This window comes from Anser anser (assembly GCF_964211835.1).
Source record: "Anser anser genome assembly, chromosome: 2".
In the NCBI taxonomy this organism is placed as follows: domain Eukaryota; kingdom Metazoa; phylum Chordata; class Aves; order Anseriformes; family Anatidae; genus Anser; species Anser anser.
The window spans coordinates 116,328,434-116,351,602 of NC_139721.1; the positions used below are offsets into that span (position 1 = coordinate 116,328,434).

At 37.8% G+C, this 23,169-nt stretch overlaps 1 protein-coding gene across 3 annotated transcripts in view; it reads left to right on the forward strand.

Annotated features, from left to right (window-relative positions):
* LARS2 (leucyl-tRNA synthetase 2, mitochondrial) overlaps positions 1-23,169 on the forward strand; it is a 101,589-nt gene that overhangs the window by 51,106 nt on the left and 27,314 nt on the right. For all 3 annotated transcript variants that reach the window (XM_083824993.1, XM_083824994.1, XM_083824995.1), the window contains exons 8-14: positions 216-323; positions 1,801-1,960; positions 5,560-5,664; positions 8,703-8,818; positions 10,322-10,605; positions 13,895-13,993; positions 17,301-17,438. In XM_083824993.1, the coding sequence (XP_083681119.1) occupies positions 216-323; positions 1,801-1,960; positions 5,560-5,664; positions 8,703-8,818; positions 10,322-10,605; positions 13,895-13,993; positions 17,301-17,438 (1,010 nt within the window). The remainder of the gene's footprint in view (positions 1-215; positions 324-1,800; positions 1,961-5,559; positions 5,665-8,702; positions 8,819-10,321; positions 10,606-13,894; positions 13,994-17,300; positions 17,439-23,169) is intronic.

The following is a 23,169-nucleotide window of genomic DNA, read 5'->3' on the forward strand; positions in this document are numbered from 1 at the left end:
TCTTGTGCCATGTTAATTTTATTCTCAAAGATGATTTTATTTTCAAAGATGAATTTGAAGCAGCAGCAGTGTAAAAATACCTCTTCCTATCTTTGACCAACACCTTATTGTTTTGCTGTTAGTTACAACTAAATCCATAGTCTTAATTTATGTCTGTTGTATAAAAGCATTTGTACAAAAGCCAAACATCCTAACTATTTCTTTTATTGCATCAGGCTATGTTTGATGCTTTGTCTGATCTCCCTGAATGGTACGGTATAAAAGAAATGCAAGCAAATTGGATAGGTGACTGTGTTGGATGTTCCCTTGACTTCTTGCTGAAGGTGAGTCAGAAATTTCAACACTGCTGTCTTGGCTGGGCTAAATGCAATTCCTGAAATGCATAATGGGACAGGTTTTCAGATCTAAAAAGCGTAAAACCTACTAAAAGTTAGAGTTATATGTTCATGCCTGGACCTGCACTGATTTCTGAAGAACATTTGTGTGTTGGGGTGATACTCCCTGCTGTCCTTCTTAGGAAAGCATTTCTGTGTTCAAGTGCAAAACTGGATGCAAATCGGCTGTGTGTATTTGTGCAGAAATACATGCCAGCCAATAAGCATTCCTGGAAGCCAGGATATTTAAGGGAGCAGTACCATGAGCAGTATCAAGTGGTACTGTACAAATCAGCTGGGTTCTGGCTATGCTTTATCTCCTCTCTGCACAGCACCTTCTCCATCGGACCCAGGCTGACATCAGTCATGCCGCCTTAGTTAAGTCTCGTTTATTAAATACGGTAAAATGATAAAAAACAGAGAATTTGGTGATAGACCTACAGAGAAGTCTGGATAGAAAGAAAGCAGTGGAAGAAAAGAGGAACCTTAAGAAAATTGTAATTATCCAGAGAACAGTGGGAAAATCTGAAGTCCTTCAGATTTTCAGAGGCCCTAATGGAATTTCAGCCCTTTTGCTTCTAAGTTTTATGGTTTTCATTTACTCTGGTCTAACACTTTAAAAATGACTTATTTTAAAATGCTAGATTTCTGGGAACCTCAAATTGAGACAGTTTGAACTTTCTTCGTACCTCTGAATTCACATTGCTAAAAAGGTGTATTTTTGAGGTTAAGTTGTTTTAATCAACTGTTTCTGAAAACGTATATCATTCTTGCTGTAGAAGAATCTCCTTCTAAGAACCTCACACAATCCACAGTTAATTGACATAGAATATAGAGCCTATCGATAGTTTCAGGTAGTAATTTCATAAGCAGCCCTCCGTGTATATTACTCATGTTTTATGTCCAGTTGTTTTAATCTTGTGACACCTTTTGCAGCTTCTATAAATTTACTCTTGTACATAAGTTGCAGCATTTACTTCATGAGAGAAGTGTGATAGAAAGCCCAGAAAATCGAAAATTCACTTTAGAGTTTAAAGGTAGCGTCTGATTTAGGTGGGCTTGGCTATTGCCATTCCTTGAAATCAGAGCACCGTATATTAGAAGTGAATAGAAGGATTCTGAGTTACTTAACCAGGGACTGAATGTGGCTCAGTAGTACAATGAAATATTACATATGATTTTACTTTATTTATTTATGTTTGGATAGATTATGAAGCAACTTTCTCAAAGTCTTGAAAGTAAATTTTGTCACAATTTGATTCTGGAAACTCCCTGTAGTGAGAATGTGTCCAGGTTTGATATTTAGAATTATATATGTCTATAGGGTGGTGTAGATCTGTTAATTGTGTAAGTAGGAAAATAAATGTAAAACCACTGCACTTCTAATGGAGGAAAAAAATCAGGGATATTTTCTGCTTTTTTTCAGGTTAATGGTGAAGTAACAGAGGAGAAGCTAGCCGCTTACACCTATACGCCTGAAGCCATTTATGGAGCTTCCCATTTATGTATTTTACCGACTCACAGACTGCTGCATGGGAATAGCAGTCTGAAGGAAGTCTTTCAGAGGGAGTCCATCCCAGGGAAAGGTGATATTTTTCTCATTCTGCACTTCGTTGTAAAAGAGTATCAATTTTCAAGAATGATCTTCAAAAAATGTGTGTCCAGCTAGGCATGAACTGTTCCTGTTAAGAAGGAACATTTCCTTTTGATCCTTTGTATATGTCAAAAAGTATCATACCAGCCTGTCCTGACTTCAGATACAGTAACAGCAATTACGTTAGAATTTTTGCCTTTTATAATGGCTGTAAGACTTCACATATATCAAAGTATTGGAACAGGTTCTTGTTTCCTCATATAATAGAAATGAATACTCAAACTCTGACTTACGTGAGCCCATTGGCCACATAGCCATTACCACTATATGGTAATTTGTCATTAGCACAGAGTGTGGAACCAGCTCTTGCACTAACAGTCATTTTCCTCTCGCAGGGAACATAAAGAGGACAACAGATAGTTAATAATTAATACATAGCAAAGTGGATCATCAATATATAGCAAAATAATACTCTGACATGGAGATCCTCATTTAATACAAGATTCTAATGGAGTAAATTCAGAGTAGCCTTATGGTAGGTCCTGGCCTGTACAGAGAATACAAATAAGTGGTAATTTTTTTCTTTAATTAGTGTTAATTGGTTTCTTAAAGGTTCCTACCATGTACTCTGTCTGTACTCTACATCCTTGGTTTGACATTTTTTGTTGTTCAGAAAATGTAAAAATCACAAGAGTAAATACAAAGTATATTGAATATGTTATGTTTCCACCTCAGGCTCGTGTTCAATATTTATTCTTTTCTAAAATGTGGCTAAAATCTGGTTTCATTGTCTACATAACATCCAATGTCAACAGCAAATGAAGCAGGAATCTTGTGGGAAATAGTTGTGGTTGCAAAGAATCTGCTTTATTTTGAGGTGTTTCATTTCTATAACCTTAATAACATTTGCTTGGTAGCAGGAAAAATGGAGCTTGAATGTGTGGAGCATGTAGAGTCCTTGTCTCAGAGCTGAGCAAAGCTTGGAGAATTTTTGTTAAGGAATAAAGGAACAAGTTTTTAATTCATACAATTCAGAAAAACAAAGCACTAACCACAGAAATGCACTTTCGTGTGCATTCATGTATGTGCCTGAATCTTTGTTGAATCTTTGTGCTTTAAGCCAAACCACACAACTGCAAAACTTGTTTTTAGAGTGGACAGCAGTATATTTTTGATATTAGTTTTACATGGAAATATTTGAAAGTCTTTTTTTTGTTTCTGTTAACAGTAAACTTCACCTTTTGGTTGAGCTACATTAAGAAACTTTCAGATTAATGACAGCAATAAAACATTCAAAAAGAGGCTTTAAAGTGGAAACAGTTCCAGAATCATAACTCTACTATTGCTACTTGTAAATGTACTTACATATATACTTCAGTTGAACTTGGCTGATATTTTGTACTGTTCCCTGAGCACTTCAAAGGCACAGATTGATATTTTCCAAAGAAGAGAACATAAAAGAGTTCTTACATGGACTTTCAGGTTTGCATTTCAGACATGTTATTTAATAAGGGTCAACAATGGCATTGAAGTCAAAAGAAACGTAAGATGGCCTTGAATAGACCATATTTCCATCATTAACTAGATCAAAAATAAATAAATAAATCATCAATAACATTATAAAATAATTTCTTTTTATTGTTATTGTTTTCTTTGCAACCGGTGCAGTTTTGTAACTCCCTTTCTTCACCGTGTTCTAATTTAGATAATTAAGATGGTATGTATTTATTCAAGGGAGAAAAAAGGATGTAGTATGGCAAAGTAACTTAAAGTTCTTATAGCTGTACTCTTAGAGTAAAGCTCTGTATTTTATCAGAGCTATATGTCTATATTATATCAGAGCTATTATCATTTAAATAGAAGTGAGCAACCAGTTTTCAGGCATTCTTTTTTTTTTGCCTAGAAAAATTTATGTTAATCTAGAATCTGGTAAGTCTTCTTCTAAGTCACCTTCTAAGTGTTGTATGTCTGAGATTTGACCCTTATATTGTTCATTAGCTCATTATAATACCAGACATACATTGTTTTACATTTGTAACTGTAGTATCATTTCTTTACAGCTATTATAATAATGATGTGAGCAAAAGAAAGAGCATCTTCATAAGCTGGAGAATTACTATTTTGGGTTCCAGCATAAAATCAAAATTATTGCTGGGTGGGAGAGAGGTTATTTTTAAAAACTGTCTGCCCTACCCACTCTGCTTCCTGTTCACAAGGCTTTTTTCTTAGTTGCTTTTAAAAAGTGAGATTATTCATTTTGTATCTTTTTTTAAATAGAGGAAGAAAGCTAAGTGCAATGGTTTGAACAGGAGAAATTTTCTCTAGAATATGTGTATCTCAGAGACCTGAAATTTGAAAAAGTAGTAAAGTAAATAAGTATATAGTTTGTTTTTAAAAGGCTGATGAGGTAAAGTAGCCCTGTTCTTTAGAATGCTGTTATTTTATTTAAGGCAGACTTTATGTAAGCCTCAGACTCTCCACAGCTTTCCACAAAGGTGGGCGAAAGGAAACTCTCAGTGGTCTGTATTATAATTATCATATGGAGAGTCATATTCCTGAAACACTGATTTGGTACCTCATCCGTGCAAAATAAGAATAAATTTCATCTACTGTATGTGAGTCTCTAAAAATAGGTCTTAAAAATGGAGGCCTTTTATACTTTCACTGACCACTGAAGGTCCCAAGATCCTATTTATCAAGGGCAGGCACTGTACTGCAAAACCTTTGACTAAATAAGTTTGCTTTCTTTACTGCTGCATCGCATGATATGCAGTGTTAATGCACATGACTGAGTTTCAAAAGCATCAGTTCTTTACATAGTAGTTTGGAAGCTGCTTTTAGCTTTAAAAGCACTAAAAAATATCAAGAAACAGGTCCAAATTGAGATCTGGATTTTGAATCTTCAAAACTCGGGATGTACAAGTTAGATTTTCTTCTTACCAGGACACCAAAGTAACACAGTCAATTTCAGTTTATCACGGTCCTCATCCTTGATTTTCTTCCTCTGACTCCCCTTTCCTGTGAACATTTGGTTCCAAGATATTTTCTGTAGGCCAATCTCTAATATCAACATGAATATTCTGTTTGGAAGTCAATTGGTTATTTAGATTTTCTTTTTACATTGGTCAGTGATGCATAGTCCTTCTATAAGAAAGCAAGTCATAAGCATAGTATATAAGCTTCCCTTCAGATTCATCTAAATAACTGAATGTTCTGCTTAATTTTGGAATAATGTTTGTGTGTATGTAATGTCTGTGAGTATGTATTAGAGTCAATTCATACAAGTTTGCAGCAAGCCTGCATTTTGATCAAGGATTTTTTTTTATTGTAGTCCACATCTTACTCAGGTTTTATTCAAGTGTTTGTTATAAAAATGTTTTCTAGTCATGAAAATTTATCAGTCATGTCAGACTTACCGAGGATTTTAATACCTGTGAACATTTTAGAAATGTGATTACGTTTTTTATCTTTCTTATTTAAACAAAATTGTAATATAAATTTAATGTATAAGATGAACTGAGTTTTAACAGTAAGTAATGTTCTTAGCGTATCTTCTGTCATATTTTACTTATTGTGATCATTTGTTTTCAGACTCACTCACTTCAGTGACAGCTGTGAATTTGCTTACCAATCAAGAGATTCCCATAGTAATCTCAGCAACAACAACTTTTGAGAATTTTCTTGATACTAAAATAGGTATGTGACAATTATCGTGGAAGTAGAGTAGTATAGTTTTCAGCTGCTGTGTTGGAGCACCAGATACTTTTGTGATAAATCTTTGATCATTGCAGTTCCCTTCTGGACTTTGGAACTCTGTTCTTCATTACTGTTCTTCATTAATGAAGAAGGAAGGGAAAAGTAGCTACGTAGAATCTGTCTGGGGGAGAGATTTACAGGATGATGCATTTTAATGGAAATATTATAAAATTAGTTCATTTAATGAGCTAAATATGAGGATCTGCATATCTCAAGAGGATTGATTACCTACAGTGCATGCGTATTTGGCTCTTACCATCCTTAATCAAAACAGAACTGTACCATTGTTTGACAAAAACATCTTGCAAATAACTGACTTTTTTTTATATGCTTACATAGATGATATGCATAGTTAAAGAGAAATGTTTCAGACAGGTTTAGGTTTCCCCCAGTAAAGATCCAAAATTTCCAAGTTTGACTTTTATCTGATATTTGTGTTGAGATAGGAAACTAATTCAGAGTAGGCAGTAACCCTGTTCAGGTAGTCTTGGACACTTGTCTTACACCCTTTAGCTCTAAAGAAAGTATTCCCATAAGTTTAGGCCCCTAATTTAGGACTGAGGAGGTTCCATAAACAGAGGAGGAAGGACGTTGCTAGTGGATAATCTGAATCATCTGAAATGGGCTTCTGTTCTCAAAGCTGTCCCATGAAGCAGCCTATCTTGCTCCTTTCCTGCACAGGGAGCCTAGCGCTTCAACCTGGGCAGGTAGGTACATACATGATGTGGCAGTCCTTCTAAGTAAAAAATTGAAATTGCACTAACTTTTAATAGTTATGTCCATCTTTTTTCTGCAAGCTTTATCTTCATCAATAGTACACACCAAGCTTTTTGTTTACTGTTTTTGCTGTGGTTTCATCTTAGCTGAAATAAACAGGCAACGTTCTGTGCTAGTACTAACGGGGTATGATTCTTTCCTACCTCTTCACACACACACACACACCCTGCCATTGCACTACCCTCCTTATTCCTTAACTCCCATTTGTTTTCTCCCATTTGTTTTTACTTCTTTCCCACTCTGCAGCTGCTACGACATCCTCTACACCACTGCCAGTGGTGGCTTTTCCTGCACAGCAACTGAAGTGAATAAAACTAGCTGACTGTGGAGAACTACTTAGGTGCCTGTGCCATGCTACTAAATGCTGCTTTTACTGAGAAGGTTGTGCAAAAGTATCTTGGATGACCCTCATAAGGCTGATTGAAATTATCCACTTAGGCTGTATACTTTCCTTATTACATGCCCGCATCTTACGCTTTAGAAGTGAATCTGTTTTTGAAAACCAGAACCTCCCCTTGTGTAAGAGAAGCCAAATAATTGAGATACCTAATCTTATTTTTCATTAAAAGCTTCCAGCTTGTTAACTGGCATGTACCTTGGCCTTATGTCTGTTGGAAGTATCCCAGATCTTCCCAGGAAGTTCTGGGTGCCAGCTGTTGAGCTTTGTGAAAGTACTTTATAGCAACATCTTTTCAACAGAAGGAAGACCAAAAAGTGGGGTCCTCTTTTTTCCATTTGTAGAACATATTGTGAAGCCACCTGTTGTAGACTGCAGGGCTCTTTGACGAATTAAGATTCAGACTTTACACTATAATTGAGCCCTTAAATTGCGAGAGCTTACATCTGCTGAAAAGATTAAATAGTGATTTTGTATTTTGTTAGTTAGGAAGTTACTTGTCATAGGGGAGTTTTGCTTGGTTTTCTTTAGTTTTCTGCTTCTGAATTTCCACGTATTGACAGAGTTTATGAATTTTCCTTAGCAGGCAATTCACTGTTTTCAAAGATGCTTGTTAAGCTGGTTTTGAATAAAGTAGTTTGTGTATTAATAATTTGAATGTGTTTAGCAATATTTTGAGAGTTATTACAATTTTCACCAACCTGATGTTTGCATTGAATTTTTTGGAATAGGCTTCTTTACCTTTTAAAGATGACAGTCGTTGTGCAAGATCGTTCAAAATATTAAACAAATTATCACCAAGAGGAAAAAATATGCAGTAGGATGTATCTCAGTGTGGAAATAATACATCTGATACTAACAGATTTATTCTGAAGTAACATAGAGATAATAAAGTTAAGAAATTCCTTACCGTACCATGAAAGGTAGACCTCCAAATCAGGAAAAAATTTGTCTTTTAAAATACATGCAGCAAAATCAGAGGGAAAACGTCATCATCTATCAATATGAATGAGAAATATTTAAAGATAACATGTCATTTTGTGATGCTGGTAAATTGCTATAATAAAAAGAAGTTTTATGTGAGTTAGAGAAACTCATGTTCAAATTGTAAGACTGTCCCCTGAATAAGAAGATGGAAAGAAAAGATTGCACCAGGGGCCTTAAATACCGTGACTTCTAGGAATTACTTTAACAGTGGTCGGAAGTGCTCTCATTAGCTATATTCTGAGTAGAAAACTGATGTTACTCAAATTGTTTCCCTGAGATAAACAAATCTTGTCTTTCGTAATAAGTTAAAGGATAGTAATGTTGGGGACTATTGATTTATGGTACATTTTAATAAGCTATGAAATCAGAAAGAGATTAAATGTACTATTGAAACAAGAGGACTGTTTAACCTGTTTGTTTCATATTTTTGTCATGTTAGCAAATTGAATTTAATTTTTTATTACTTAAGTACATATTTATGTTATATATAATCATTATGATTGTATTTAAAATGTATTATTTGTCTAAATTGTATAGCTTTATTTTTAGGCTTTTTCTAAACCATCTCATTTTCAGCTTATTCTGAGGTAAGACATTGATTAACATTTAGTTTACTGAGAAAATATGTCTAAAATTACTGCTGCTTGAATTTCACTGCTTAAAGAACAGGAAAACATTTTTTATTTTTCTTACATTTTTAAACCCTTTTGGACAAACATAAATTGTTAAAAAGAGCGTTTCATAGAAATAAAAAGTTTTATCCCCAAACTGGTGATTGATATCCATGTTAGTCAATAGCATATTTTTTTTTCCCTAGGAATTCCTAGTACTAGTGCAGAAGATGCTGCAATAGCTAAGAATCTGGGCATTTCTTTCACTGAAGTCATTGAAACATTGCCAAATGGTTTGGAGAAAGTCATTAATTCTGGAGAGGTGGGTATGCAAGTATGGAGTTCTTTCTAACTTACAGTAACAATGCAAGCTGTTTTCGTGAGCATCCCAAATACTTTGCCTGATTAAAAGGATTTTTTTTTATTTTTTTTAAATATTTTTAAGACTCAAAGTGGGTGTATGCAACCAAATTTTTGAGAGGAATTTAATCATAAAAGCACAGAATCACAGAATGGTTTAGGTTGGAAAACACCATAAATAGCACCTAGTTCCAACGACCCTGCCGTGGGCAGGGACACCTCCCACAGGACCAGGTTGCCCAAAGCCCCATCCAGCCTGGCCTTGAGCACCTACAGGAATGGGGCATCCACAGCTTCTCTGGCAACCTGCACCAGTGCTTCACCACCCTCACAGTGAAGAATTTCTTCTGAATATCTAATGTAAATCTACCCCTTTTTAGCCTAAAGCCATTACCACTTGTCCTCTCACTACACTCCGAGTCCCCCTCCAACTTTCCTGTAGTTCCCCTTTAGGTACTAGAAGGCCACTGTAAGGTTTCCCTGCAGCCTTCTCTTCTCCAGCCTGAACAACCCCAAATCTCTCAGCCTCTTTTCATAGCAGAGGTGCCCTCTGATTACCCACGTAGCCCTCCTCTGGGCCAACAGGTCCATGTCCTTCTTATGGTGGGGGTCCCAAGCTGCACACAGTGCTCCAGGTGGGCTCTCACAAGAGTAGAACAGAGCAGAAGAATCACCTCCCTTGACCTTCTGTAGCAATAAAATGATTTTTTTTCCTTTTGTGCATGAGTGGAAGATGCAGAATTGGTCTCAGTTTTATAATAGAAACTGAATAACTGATCCCATGTTAAAAGCTGGTTCTTATTTTTCATCATCTGAATAGATTTTTAAGCTAAACACTTTTCCTGTGTATTAATTGAAATGTGGTGTAAGCTTTCTGGTAACATACCTGCATGAAGTGATATGGAAATCTTATTTTAAATCAAGTGTATATGGTGTTATAGCTCTTGAAAAGATGCATTTGGTAGAATATGCACTTTGCGTCTACTCTTACATGAAAGGTAGGGTCTAAATGGTTAAGATGTATGTGAAAGTAAAAAATAGAATAACCCAAAATGAATACAGAAGAAAGAAAGATGGTTTATCATTCACATTTCCTCAGTCTCCACCTTGTGTTGGTGAAATTTTGGAAGTTTCAGCATAAAGCTGTTGATTAAGATATCAGCAGAAAATGCGAAGAGCTGCCAATAAAGGCTGAAGGGGTCTGCAGAGCTCTTTCCTAGCATATTTCTTTTTGGGGCATCAAGAACATTGTCATTTGAACAAGAGGGTTTAAATGAATCAAGTAACTGGTATGTGAATAGCCTCTTGGATAGGAAGATGTTAAGAAATGGGAAGGGGAAGATTATACGAGGCTCCTAAACATTGTCTCTCTGAAACCGCATTTGTGAATTTTTGTGTGTTCTTGCATTTTCCCTGATAGAAAGTATGAATTTTTCTTTCTTCTGATTCTTTTTTTTCTAATCAGTTCACAGGAATGACTCGGCAGGAGGCTTTAAAAGCTCTTACCCAGCAGGCCAAAAATAAAGGAATAGGTGGAGACCTAACGAGTGACAAATTAAGAGACTGGTTAATATCTCGACAGCGGTACTGGGGAACACCTATTCCTGTCATTCACTGTCAGACATGTGGCACTGTCCCTGTGCCTTTTGAAGATTTACCTGTGGTGCTGCCTAGTGTAACCACTTTCACAGGGAAGGGAGCTTCACCTTTAGAAACTGTTCCAGAATGGGTGAACTGTGCCTGTCCAAGGTAAGAAAATGTAGCATTTACTGCAGGCTGAGAGAGATCAATTTTGTACTTGCATGTTCTGTGTGCTCTTTCCATAAGTGTTGACAACTGACCACTCGGAGACAGGACACTATTCCATCAGGATATTTAGTCTGACCCAATGTAGGGTTTTTTTTGTTTGTTTTGTTTTGTTTTGTTTTTCATTATATACTCCATAAAACTCCTTATTTGCAATACAGACATCCACTGCTGCTGCTTCATAAACAAGCTGAAGCAAAGCTCACTGATCTGAAGTTGGAGGAAAGAAAACAGGGAAAATGGAATTATTTCCTCACTGCCCTCCCTTTCTTAACAGTATTTTTCACTTTATTTACTGCAAGAGTTTTCATTACTTTTCACCAGCAGTGTTCATACAAAGCTTATGATGTTTACTGAAATATTTCCTTTTGGTAAGGAAACTCATTGTGTTCATTTTCTAAACCATAGTCCAACAATAAAGTGTTGCCTCAGCTATATTATTCTTTATCGTGAAGAATCACATTCAGTGTACATTTCAGATGACAGCATTATAGTTCAGATTGAAGGAGATAGTAAGTATATGCATCTTGTCAATGTTGCAATCTTTATTGTTAGTAGCTCAGCTGTTAAAAAAATGAAACAGCTCAAATTAAGTAGCAAGAGATGAGTCATGAAAATCAGGTGTCTGATCTTGGGGACTGCTTAGATACTGTGTACTCTGGAGTGTGCGTACAGGTTCTGCAGAAAGAACTGGTAGAAAGTGAGTTATCCCAGAGAAGTTTTTCATCAGCAGTGTAATGCAATACTGCTGCTAACAGACTGACTAAATGGGAGGTACATTGTCAGGCTGCCAGGCAAGAGAACCAGACATAAAAATGGACATAGGGCTCTCATTGACAATGCAGCAGTTTTGTAACAAGCCACTTTATTTTAACATTTCCAGGATAGAATATCAGTGTGGTTTTCATTTCTAATTAGGTAGTTTAGGCAAAGCAGTTCTGTGGTTCTCTGGAAACATGTATTTTGATCTTTGTTGATAACATATTTTAAATAAAACACACATTTACTTTCATGTTTCTGCCTAGAAAATTTCTTCTCAGATATGCCTATTTAAATTACATGTAGTAACATATTTTAAAGTGTGATGCTTGCTAAGATCTTCAGGTTTAGTAAAGTCCACAGGAATGCTCTGGTCTAAAATTGCTAATTTTAACTGACATTTTTTTCTGATTTTATTGAAAGCTACTGTCTACAATCCTGGCTTCTTACTGACCTTAATTCAGAAATAATTTTATTGCTTACTGTGCAACAATGTACTTTTGATGTATATGAAATCGTTATTTTTTCCGTATAGTTGTGGCTGACGTACTTTAAAGTTAATCAAGGGCATTTGTTTAATCAGAAATAATGGCATACAGGATCTGTTCTTAGCTTAGAACATGAGAGTTTGCTGAAAATAACTTTTTTATTATTATTATCACATTTATTTGGCTTTTTTATTTTCACTTACTTGATATTGTCTTCAATATTGATCATCCATATGTCTGCTACAATTTCAAATCCTTTGAGCTATTGCCTTCGTGTGCATAGTCTTCCTACCCCCCATTTTTCCTTGCTCTGAAAAGTTATGTCATTCCTTCCTTTAGTCCTGCTCTCCCATAATGAGCTTTTTTTCATTAGTTGCATTTAATATCTAGAATTAATAAGGAAAGCAAGATGGAAAGATATGAAGGTCTGTGAGTACTCAGATTTGAGCTACAATAATGTTAGCAATCATAAATGGAAAGAGATGCCTAAGTTATTCATTGTTATACAAGTTCAGGTAATTGTGTTAGTTGTCTGAATATCGTCTAATCAAATTACAGTATTGTGCCTGTTACATAAATTTTGAAAGATGTTCATGCTGTCCGTGTTAGCGAGCCATGTCCATTTAGAGTACGAGCAACAGCAGAGGCATGAAGCAGATATAATTATGGTTCAATGACTATAAAGTATTCTTGCTTTTCAATGTTTCTGTATAATGCAGTTTTATGTTGGCCAAGTCTGCTTATATGTGAAATTTAATAAAATGGTTATTCTGTATTAAAAACAAAACAAATACAAAGAAGTAAAATTCCTGTGCTACATTATTCCTGTTGAAAGAAAAGCTTGCTGATAGAGATGGATGTGGGGCAGAGACAGAGTGAAGGAAAATGCTAAACCTGTGATATTCTCATAAACTTGCCTTGGCAAGCCAAGCTGAAGCATCAGGCAGACAGGCAGGTACATGTTGCAGCTCAACCATCAAGCTCGATCACAGACTAACAACACAGCTCGAAAAAATTAAATAGCAAAAGCCCATTTATTAAGTAAATTTATTACATGCATACATGCATGTAACTTAGCATGCATTTATAAATTGTGTCCATTTGATACATATAGCTGGTGATACTTATTATATATATTATACACAAGCTTGTGACAGGTTGCAAAGTCTTACTTTAGAGAAATTGCATTGTTTTCGCAGTAAAGGTTTTAAAGAGTGATCTATTACAACAAATGTAAATTTATTAATTGTAATTTTCGACTCCTACAAATAAATAATTTGTTTGGGAGAAATTAGAGGAAAATAACCCAAGCTTCTAAAATGTCATTTAAAACTATTTCTCAGTGCTGCCAGTGTAACTCCTAGCAAAAAATCGATTCTCAGTAATTACAAATTAAAATTGTGCTGCAAGTTTTAGAAGAGATTTGATACATCTCAGTGAAAGTTGAAACTGAACTAAGTTCATTTTCTTCCTAGAGATTATAAATGGAATCTGCAAAGACCTTTTTGTAAAAAGAATCAGTGAGGGGCAAACACCTGCTCCTTCTGTTGAGTGTTTATAAAATGATTTGTTTGCTGCTACCTAGCAAGTGTGATATATATTCAGTACCCGCTAACTTTAAGGCGAAGTATGCTTGTCTATGCTCTAAAGCTTGCTTAGTCTTTTTTTTTAATGACATGTCTAAAAAAATCCAGGAACATGTGATTGAGAAGGCTGTCTTGTACTGTGCAGTCTTCTGCTATTGCTTTATATTACGGCTGTTCTGGCTCTTTTTTGGTTTGTATTTTGTTTCGTTTGGGACAGAGGGGAAAGGAGAGATGGTGTTATTACTCACATTAGACTTTTTCTGAACATATCACTTTTCAAGGTGTTTAGACTCTTTCAGTTTTAAATCTAAACTTCTTCATGGCCACTGTGTACATGTTTATTCTTTTTGCCAAGCTTGTCACTTACCTAAAATGTTCTTATGTGTCTCTCTGGCTCAGGTGTAAGTCAGCAGCAAGGCGAGAAATTGATACCATGGATACATTTGTTGATTCTGCTTGGTATTACCTGAGATACACTGACCCTCACAACACTGACAGGTAAGGTCCAGATGCAGGGCCATCTGTTGGGCAAGCCTACTTTACAGAGTAGAAGGGAAGAAAGAAGGAGGAAAGAGGCCAGATATGCTGGTGCTTCTAGCTTAACTGCTTTTGCAGAAGTCAGTTTAAACCTATGTGCTAACCTGATTTTGTGTCTGCTCTATGCCTGAGAGGTGCACAGGGTTGACTAGGAATTGCTTCAAAACTGTGGCATTTGGTTGTTCCCGTGCCAGGAAACGTACAAGAGCAGTACATGTAGACAGTGTTGTGTAAGTGCAGGAGCTACGAGGGAAGGGGCAGAGTTTGCATGAAAGGGCATTATAAGGCCAGGGCATAGTGGGAATGTTCAGCTGAGAAGCTAAAGATAGTTGTTAGTGAAGGATGCTGTCAAGAATGACAGCCTACCGTGACTCTCTCTGAGATTGTGGTAATTTGCTTTGAGCGTACCCTCCTTGGTAATATACTGAGTATTTTGATGTGTAGACAGATAGCACTTTTCCACTGGGAAGAGAAGGAATAGTATGGTGTAACATCCAGCTGTGAAGAATTACACCTTAATTTCTTTTCTTCAGAGTTCCAGTAAGTCTGGCTACTTCGTCATGCGCAAACGCAAATTGAAGTGGTATCAGAGCAAGCTTCTGCTGTGTATTATTACTTTGACTAAATTCATAATTAATAAAAAGAGATTTTTCATGTGTTGTGTGTTAGTGGATGCAGCATGAGGAGTATGGGAAGATTGTTGTAGTTATTTAGCCATTTATCTGCTTCGTAGTCTGCCTGTATTAGCACTGCTGATAATGCCTGGAGGTGTTGTCACACCAGCATTAAATCAGCCTGCACGGAGACTGACTCAGCTGTCCAAAAGCATTTCACATACACTGGCCAAATTAGATTGCCACCTACAGTCACTGGATGGATGGCCATTACCATTTCTTGAATATTTTGAGAGCCATTCGGTAGGACAGTATGATGGCAGCAAATTTGAGGAATATTTTTCATGTCAGTCGGTTATTGCACAGATAAACGGAAAATGTCCAGTAAATGGCTTCTGTCATCCTGATAACTTATGGGAGATAATGAGCTTCATGTTGGTGAATGAGTCTGGTAGGATATATTTTTTTATTATTGACATTTCCATTTTAGTATTCTTGATGTCCATGTAAAGTGTCTTCATGTATATGGAGCACGCACGCTTTGAGAAGGTCACATCAAGAATGCCATTCAGGTGTCTGTTTTGGCTGCTTGATTTTATGTGAGATATGGGTAAAATACGCAAGTATTTTTTCTTGCTCCTTTTTACAAAGAGGATTTAGTGGAACAGTACTACTATGTAGTCTAATTAAGATAAAAAGAGTTGCATTTTTGATATTGATACCGCATATAAGGATATTTGGGGATTTATTGTTTATTTATTTATTTATTGCCCTGAACAATGTCTGGGTGCATGCTACATACCAAGTGATTTAAGTATAGCTGGGCCAGTTATTTTTTATATTGGCAGCACACATCCAGTTAATCCATCAGTTAAACTGAAGAAAACCCTTCTGTGAACACTTTTGTTTCACATTAATTATTTTCTAGTGACAGTGTGAATTCACTGTTAATAATATTATTTAAGTGACATGGATTGCTTTCTCTCTGGTGACAATTTGAAATATTAAGAGGGACTTTGACTTTCCCTGATGAAGATGAAATAGTCATATGCAACATTCAGCTGTCAAAGTAACAGCTTGGTGTAGCTGAATATGTTTTATATTGAAATGAAAGTATTTGTATGGATTTCTGTACTAGATCTCTACTTCCGTTTTATGTATTTATTAATTTCTGAGCTACATATACTTAAACCTTTATTTCTGTAAGTCATTTCATAAAACCAGAATTTGGGAGAAGTACGCTGTTGATATTGGAACCCTGTGAAGAGCACTAAGTTTTGACTTGTTCCACTGAAGACATGAATTTCACATCCATGATTTTCTTCTGGGCTGATTGAACTGTGAGGAAAGAAGTGTTGCTATCACACAAAAAAAAAAAAAGTTACAGATGGAATAATTAAACAAGCTGACAAACAAATAAGTTTGTTAGAATGGAGCTATAAAGCATACATCAAAGAAGGACATACATGCAGATAGAATTTTGTGGACAGGAGCCCATTACAGCAGACATACAAGTATTTAATGAAGCAGCAAGCAATGCTAAGAAACGATGCAGAAAATATACTATAAACTACCACCAACATTTACTGTAAATTCACAGAGCATCCTCCAGTTTGAGGACGATGACCTATCTGACTTCAGAATGTTTTGCAGCGTTATGATAAGCTGCTACATTGCCCTCTAATGGCAACAATGCAAACCTCTGATTTAAAAAAAAAGCATCTAAGTGGGCATAGGATCATAGAATCATTAAGGTTGGAAAAGACCTCCAAGATCATCTGCTTCAACCATCTTTCAATCCATCTTTTGAAGTATGAGGTATTATTTTCAGTAATGAACACAGTGTGAAACTGAAACACAATTTACCCTCTTATTGAGTATTAATTATATTAACTATATATATAAATGTAATATATGTTGATATGAGAGACTTTATTTGTATCTGTTCTGAATTTAAGATATTGGCCGTGACATTTTACTGCAAAATGTAAGTAAGACATAATAATAAGATGATGAACAACAAAATGGTTTTGTGAAAGTTAGAATTAAGAAAGGTGACTTTGGAGTTAGAAACTAAATTATAATTGTTTTAAAATAGCACGTTAAAAACACCAGCTTTTTTCTTCTTTGCCTTTTGGACAGAAAATTATGCTCAGATCTAGCTCTACAATTTTTTTTTTAATTTTGTTTTTTTTTTTTTGCATATTATCTCAGTATTATCTTCTGAAAGAAATGTAGAATTGAACTTAAGTGCATGTCTTTTGTCTTTCATGGTAATATATTTTTATGTAAAACTTGGTATTGGTAAATAGTGAAAAATCTAAAGGCTAGCCACAGGGTGTTTATGAAAAAAGTTCTATAGAGCAAACAAGTATTTTCATCACTTTCTGAGGTGACGTGAAATCTGAGTTGAACATATAAAATATATGAAAATACTGTTTTTGTTGAGCCGTTTCTCAGTGATTATTTTTTTCTATATGATTTAAAAAGCTTACCACTCCTTAAAAAAATAGAAAGATATGATAGCAAAATTAAAGTTTTATTGTGCATGTGTAGCTCTCATTAAATAGTTTTGTCCAGTCAAATATGATGAGCTACTTTAGAAGAGCTGATCTTTGTTCTTCACATTGTATTTTTCCTATTTTTTTTTTCAGGCCATTTAATAGTGACTTGGCTAACTACTGGATGCCTGTGGATTTGTACATTGGAGGAAAGGAGCATGCAGTTATGCACTTATTCTATGCTAGGTTTTTCAGCCATTTTTGCTATGACCTAAAGATGACCAAACACAAGTAAGCCTTATATATTTCTATAAAAATCTTTCAGATTTCATTTGTCTAGCAGGAATGTTATGGAACATTGTTATGATGATAGAACATTCAGGCCTGAATTTTTCTGCTCATCAGTCTTGGCTAAATACTTGGTTTCTTACAGTCTGTTACATTTTCTGTATGTATGCATACATAGCATTTTTATTTACTACATGGGTATTAACTGGCTCAGAGCAAGTGATAAAATGTTGCTGTAGATTTTCAGCCTGCAAAAGGTTACATAAACTAGTAACTTCAGGCATTCTGAGTAATGCTGTTATTTCAAATTATTTAACTTCCTGCACAGTAATACCATTAATTCCAATGGAACCATGTAGATGTATAAAACTAAGCACTCCTGTAATTCACTGCAGTTTTGGAGCTGAACAGTGCAAAATACTTCTTGATAATCAAAAGCAATATATTTTTTTCTGCCGTTAATTTATTTTTATTCTGTTACTTTCATGTAATAACTTTTAACTACTCTTGTTACTGATGCTGTTGTAGCCCAGCTTATTATCCCTTGTATTGGTTAGGGGTAAAGCTTGAGGCAGGAAGGTGAGTCATTTGTTGTTCTATTCTTTGTTCTGTCAGGTTCCCAGCTTGATGACCCAATTTCCACTGAAATTCTGCCCTTTTGTACCTTAAAATGCCATCCCAGGAATGCCTCTACTGAGAGGATGCTAGTGGCAGAACAGTGAAACATTCACCTGTATTCTGTCCTGTTCTCCCGTCAGCAGAGATGTTTGAATACATTAAGTCAGAATGAGTGATCCCATAAGAATAACTGCTTAGTAATTTCTCAGCTGGCAACTCCTATGCATTCATTCTTTACTAGTATGCACTCCCCAAACTTGATGTAAAACCTACATACATGACATTGAACTATCTTAAATGTAGTGGTTTTGCTACCATACTTAAATTTAAGTAGCTGTACACCAGAAAAGGACGGAGTAGTTAATGGGGCCAGTGGAATATTTCCCTGAGTTATTTCATAATCATGGGATGAAAAGAGCGATTCTGTTTTCATTACTCATTCTTGCATGCAAAATAATTTACAGTGCAAGATGTATTTGAAATTGTGGATATGGATGATTTCTGTACCTGTGGTTCACCCTGTTGCCTCCAGATTGCTTAGCTGCAGCAGGAAGACTGCTCCTTCCTTGACAGAATGGGCCTCTGAAAGCTGATCCTTTCTGTCATAGGCACTATTTCTTTTAGAAGAGAAATTCAGAGCTTTATCCTGCAAGCAATTTCAGGCTTGACAATGCTACAAAATGCTTTACAATGCTGATCTGTCAGCCATCTAGTGGAGTTGTAACACAGCAGCAAAAAGAGTTCTGCTAGTCAAATTCTTCTACCTCCCTAAACAACATTAACTGTGGTAGCTGAAGTACTGTTACTGTAAACTGAAACCACAAGGAAGGGGAGATTTGCTTGCAAAGTAAGTGGTCCTCCACTCTGGTGTACAAAAAATTAAGAGGATTGGAAAGAGGACAGTTTGGCTAATAAGGTGCTTCCTGAGTGACCTCAAGCACTAAAAAAAAAAAAAGCACACAGAGAGTGGAAGTGGGAATAGGCTACCCCTGGAAGACTGCAGAAGCATTGACTGGGTAGGCAGGGTGCAATTAGGGTAAGCCAAAGCTCATCTAGAATTGAAACTCCTGAAGAAGGTGAAGGCAGTAAGAAGGACTTCGACAGAAACATTGACAGGAACATCAAGGAAAATGTTGGCCTGATACAAAATCAGACAAATAGCGTAGTAACAAAGGATAATCATTGCCAAAGCCTTTGTTGTCAATGTCTGTGCTTAGTAGGAGAGTTTGGGGGAGAGGGATACTACCCAAAGTAAGGTAGGATTGAGTTAGGGATCAGTTAAGGAAATCAGACACCTACAGGTTCATGGGACCAAGTGGGATGTATCCAGGGGTGCTGAAGGAGCTGGCCTTTACCACTGCAGGCTGCTCCCTATTGTACTCACTACACTCCATGACAAAGAGTCCCTCCCCGGCTTTCCTGTAGTTCCCCTTTAGGTACTGGAAGGCTGCTCTAAGGTGTCCCTGCAGCCTTATAAAAAAATTCATGTGGCCAAAGCACACCTAGAGTTGAAGCTGGCTGTGTCTGTGAGAGAAAATAAAAAGGGCTTTTTCAAATATGTGAATGGAAAAAGGAGAACTAAAGAATACATAGGGCCGCTCCTTGATAGGGAAGGTCTCCTCACAGACAATGACATAGGCAAAGCAGAGACGCTTAACGCCTTCTTTGCCTCTGTCTTCAATGCCGATGATGGGCTTCGGGACCCAGGGTGCCCTGAGCTAGAGGACCGGGACGGTGGGGATGACAAACTCCCAACCGACCCTGAACGTGTGCGGGATTTGCTACTCCACCTGGATCCCTACAAGTCCATGGGTCCGGATGGGATTCATCCCCGGGTGCTGAAAGAGCTGGCGGACGTCATCGCGGAACCTCTCTCAATTATTTTTCAACGATCCTGGGAATTTGGAGAGGTCCCGGTAGACTGGAAGCTGGCAAATGTTGTGCCGATTTACAAGAAGGGTCAGAAAGAAGACCCTAGCAATTACAGGCCTGTCAGTCTCACGTCAGTGCCTGGTAAAATCATGGAGAAGATGGTTCTCGAACTTATTGAGGCTCACCTGGGGGACAAAGCAGTCATTGGTCCCAGCCAGCATGGGTTTGTGAAGGGCAGGTCCTGCCTAACTAACCTGATTTCCTTTTATGATAAGATCACCCGTATGATGGACCAAGGGAAACCAGCTGATGTGATTTTTTTGGACTTCAGCAAGGCTTTTGACACGGTTTCCCATAGGATCCTACTGGACAAAATGTCCACCATACAGCTAAATAAAAACATCATACGATGGGTGAGCAATTGGCTAACGGGCAGGGCCCAAAGGGTTATGGTAAATGGGGCTGCGTCAGGCTGGCGGGCGGTCACCAGTGGGGTCCCTCAAGGCTCCATTTTAGGGCCGGTACTTTTCAATATTTTTATAAACGATCTGGATGTAGGAATAGAAGGTATTTTGAGCAAGTTTGCTGATGACACCAAACTTGGAGGAGTTGTGGACTCGAATGAGGGTGGAAAGGCCTTGCAGAGGGATCTGGATAGGTTGGAGAGCTGGGCGATCACCAACCGCATGAAGTTCAATAAGAGCAAGTGCCGGGTCCTGCACCTGGGACAGGGAAACCCTGGCTGCACGTACAGACTGGGCGATGAGACGCTGGAGAGCAGCCTAGAAGAGAGGGATCTGGGGGTCGTGGTAGACAGCAAGTTGAATATGAGCCAGCAGTGTGCCCTGGCGGCCAGGAGGGCCAACCGTGTCCTGGGGTGCATCAAGCACGGCATCGCTAGTAGGTCAAGGGAGGTGATTGTCCCGCTCTACTCTGCGCTGGTGCGGCCTCACCTCGAGTACTGTGTGCAGTTCTGGGCACCACAGTATAAAAAGGACATGAAACTGTTGGAGAGTGTCCAGAGGAGGGCTACGAAGATGGTGAAAGGCCTGGAGGGGAAGACGTACGAGGAACGGCTGAGGTCACTGGGCCTGTTCAGCCTGGAGAAGAGGAGGCTGAGGGGAGACCTCATCACAGTCTACAACTTCCTCGTAAGGGGGTGTCGAGAGGCAGGAGACCTTTTCTCCATTAACACCAGTGACAGGACCCGCGGGAACGGGGTTAAGCTGAGGCAGGGGAAATTTAGGCTCGACATCAGGAGGGGGTTCTTCACAGAGAGGGTGGTTGCACACTGGAACAGGCTCCCCAGGGAAGTGGTCACTGCACCGAGCCTGTCTGAATTTAAGAAGAGATTGGACTGTGCACTTAGTCACATGGTCTGAACTTTTGGGCAGACCTGTGCGGTATCAAGAGTTGGACTTGATGATCCTTAAGGGTCCCTTCCAACTCAGGATATTCTATGATTCTATGATTCTATGATTCTCTTCTCCAGGCTGAACAACCCCAACTCCCTCAGCCTGTCTGTTCCAGCCCCTTTATCATCTTTGTGGCCCTCCTCCAGACTAGTTCTAATACTTCCATGTTCTCCTTGTAGTCTGTCTGGGAAGATAGGCTCAAAGGGTCAGTGGTTCAAAGTATTGACTGGTAATTATTTACAAGTGGTATTCCTCAGGTGTCATTGCTGAGGCTAATTTTATTTAACATCTTCATCAACAACACAGACAATGCAACAAAATTTGCTCTCCGCAGGTTCTTTGATCACAGAACACTGAGAGTAGTGGCAACAGGAATCTCATGAAGTTCAGCAAAGGCAAATGTAGAGTCCTGTACACATAACAGATTACATATGGAAACAGCAGGGACTGGGACAATTATGTAGGAAGGTGCACTAGAGAGACATGTTTTAGGGGTCCTGGTGAACACCAAGTTGGATGTGAGTCAGCAGTAGGCATGGGAGCATACTGCATTGCGTTAGCAAAAGCATGTCCTGCTCATTGCTCAGGAAGTTCCATCTGGAATGTCGTGTCCTCTTTTGAGGCCTCAAGTGTGAGGAACATTATCAAACAGAAGAGGGTCCAGCGGTAGGGCACAAAGGTGATTGGGAACTAGCACATGTAGCATACAAAGAGAGGCTGAGGGAGCTGGGCATGTTCACCCTGGAGAAGAGGAGGCTGAGGAGGGAATCTAGTTGCAGTCTGCTGCTACCTAAAAGCGGATTATAGAGAAGACAGAACGAGACATGTACAGAGAAATGAAAAGAGGTAACAGTCAGTCTGCAGCAAGGTCCAGCTGCATAGACAGAAAAAATGTGACAGTGAAGGAGGTCAGACACTGGAACGGATTGACCAGAGAGGTTGCAAGATCTCCGTCATTGGATATTTTCAAAACTCTTCTGAATGGGCCCTGAGAAACCTGTTCTAACTTTGAAGTTAGGTCTGCTGTGAGCAGAGTTGGATCAAATGACTTCCAAAGTTCCATTCCAACCTATGTGATTCTGTAGCTCTATTAATTTGGAATGTGCTTTGTTCACATTCTGCTGTGACAGAACAACAGCACCAAAGCTGTGCAGTGCAGACTGGTCTAAACATGGGAAATTTCAGAGGAAGACTCTAACTTCAATGAAAAAAATGCACAAGAAGCACTGACTATGTCTAGTGACAACAGCAGAGAAAATCAAAATTGCTTTCTGTAGGAGTAGTTTGAAAGACTGTGGAGAATCCCTTTGAGGTCACGTAGAAACTCAAGAACTTGCACACATGGAGATGCGTTACAGCAATGCCCCTAGGACCTGTTGTTTGTACTGCTTGTACATGTGTTCAGAATGCAAGATGACTGTAACAAATTCCTCATCATGCATAAAATTGCTTGCTTGCTTTAGCTCTACACAAGTTAAAACATTAGGTGCTTTTAAGCCATGAAGTCAAATTAGTTTGTTTTGATATGGAAATTGCATCTCCTCTATAAATATTACAACAATATTAAAATGATGTTTTAGCATTTGTCAGAAGCCACTTTTGCTTAGTTCTGTTAGGATTGCTCAAGGGCATGTCTCAGAGATCCAAAAAGGGTGAAAGGGTGATCAGAAGCAACAAGCTTACTGTTAGCAAGCTTAAAGTCATGGTATTGAAGCCCACAGCCTGAGGGAAAATATATACGTTAAACGTATTAAGTGTATTATAGCATTAAAAAACACTGCCCTCTTGTGCATGTTCAACTTTCTGTAGTAGCTCAGTTCTGTTCTCTG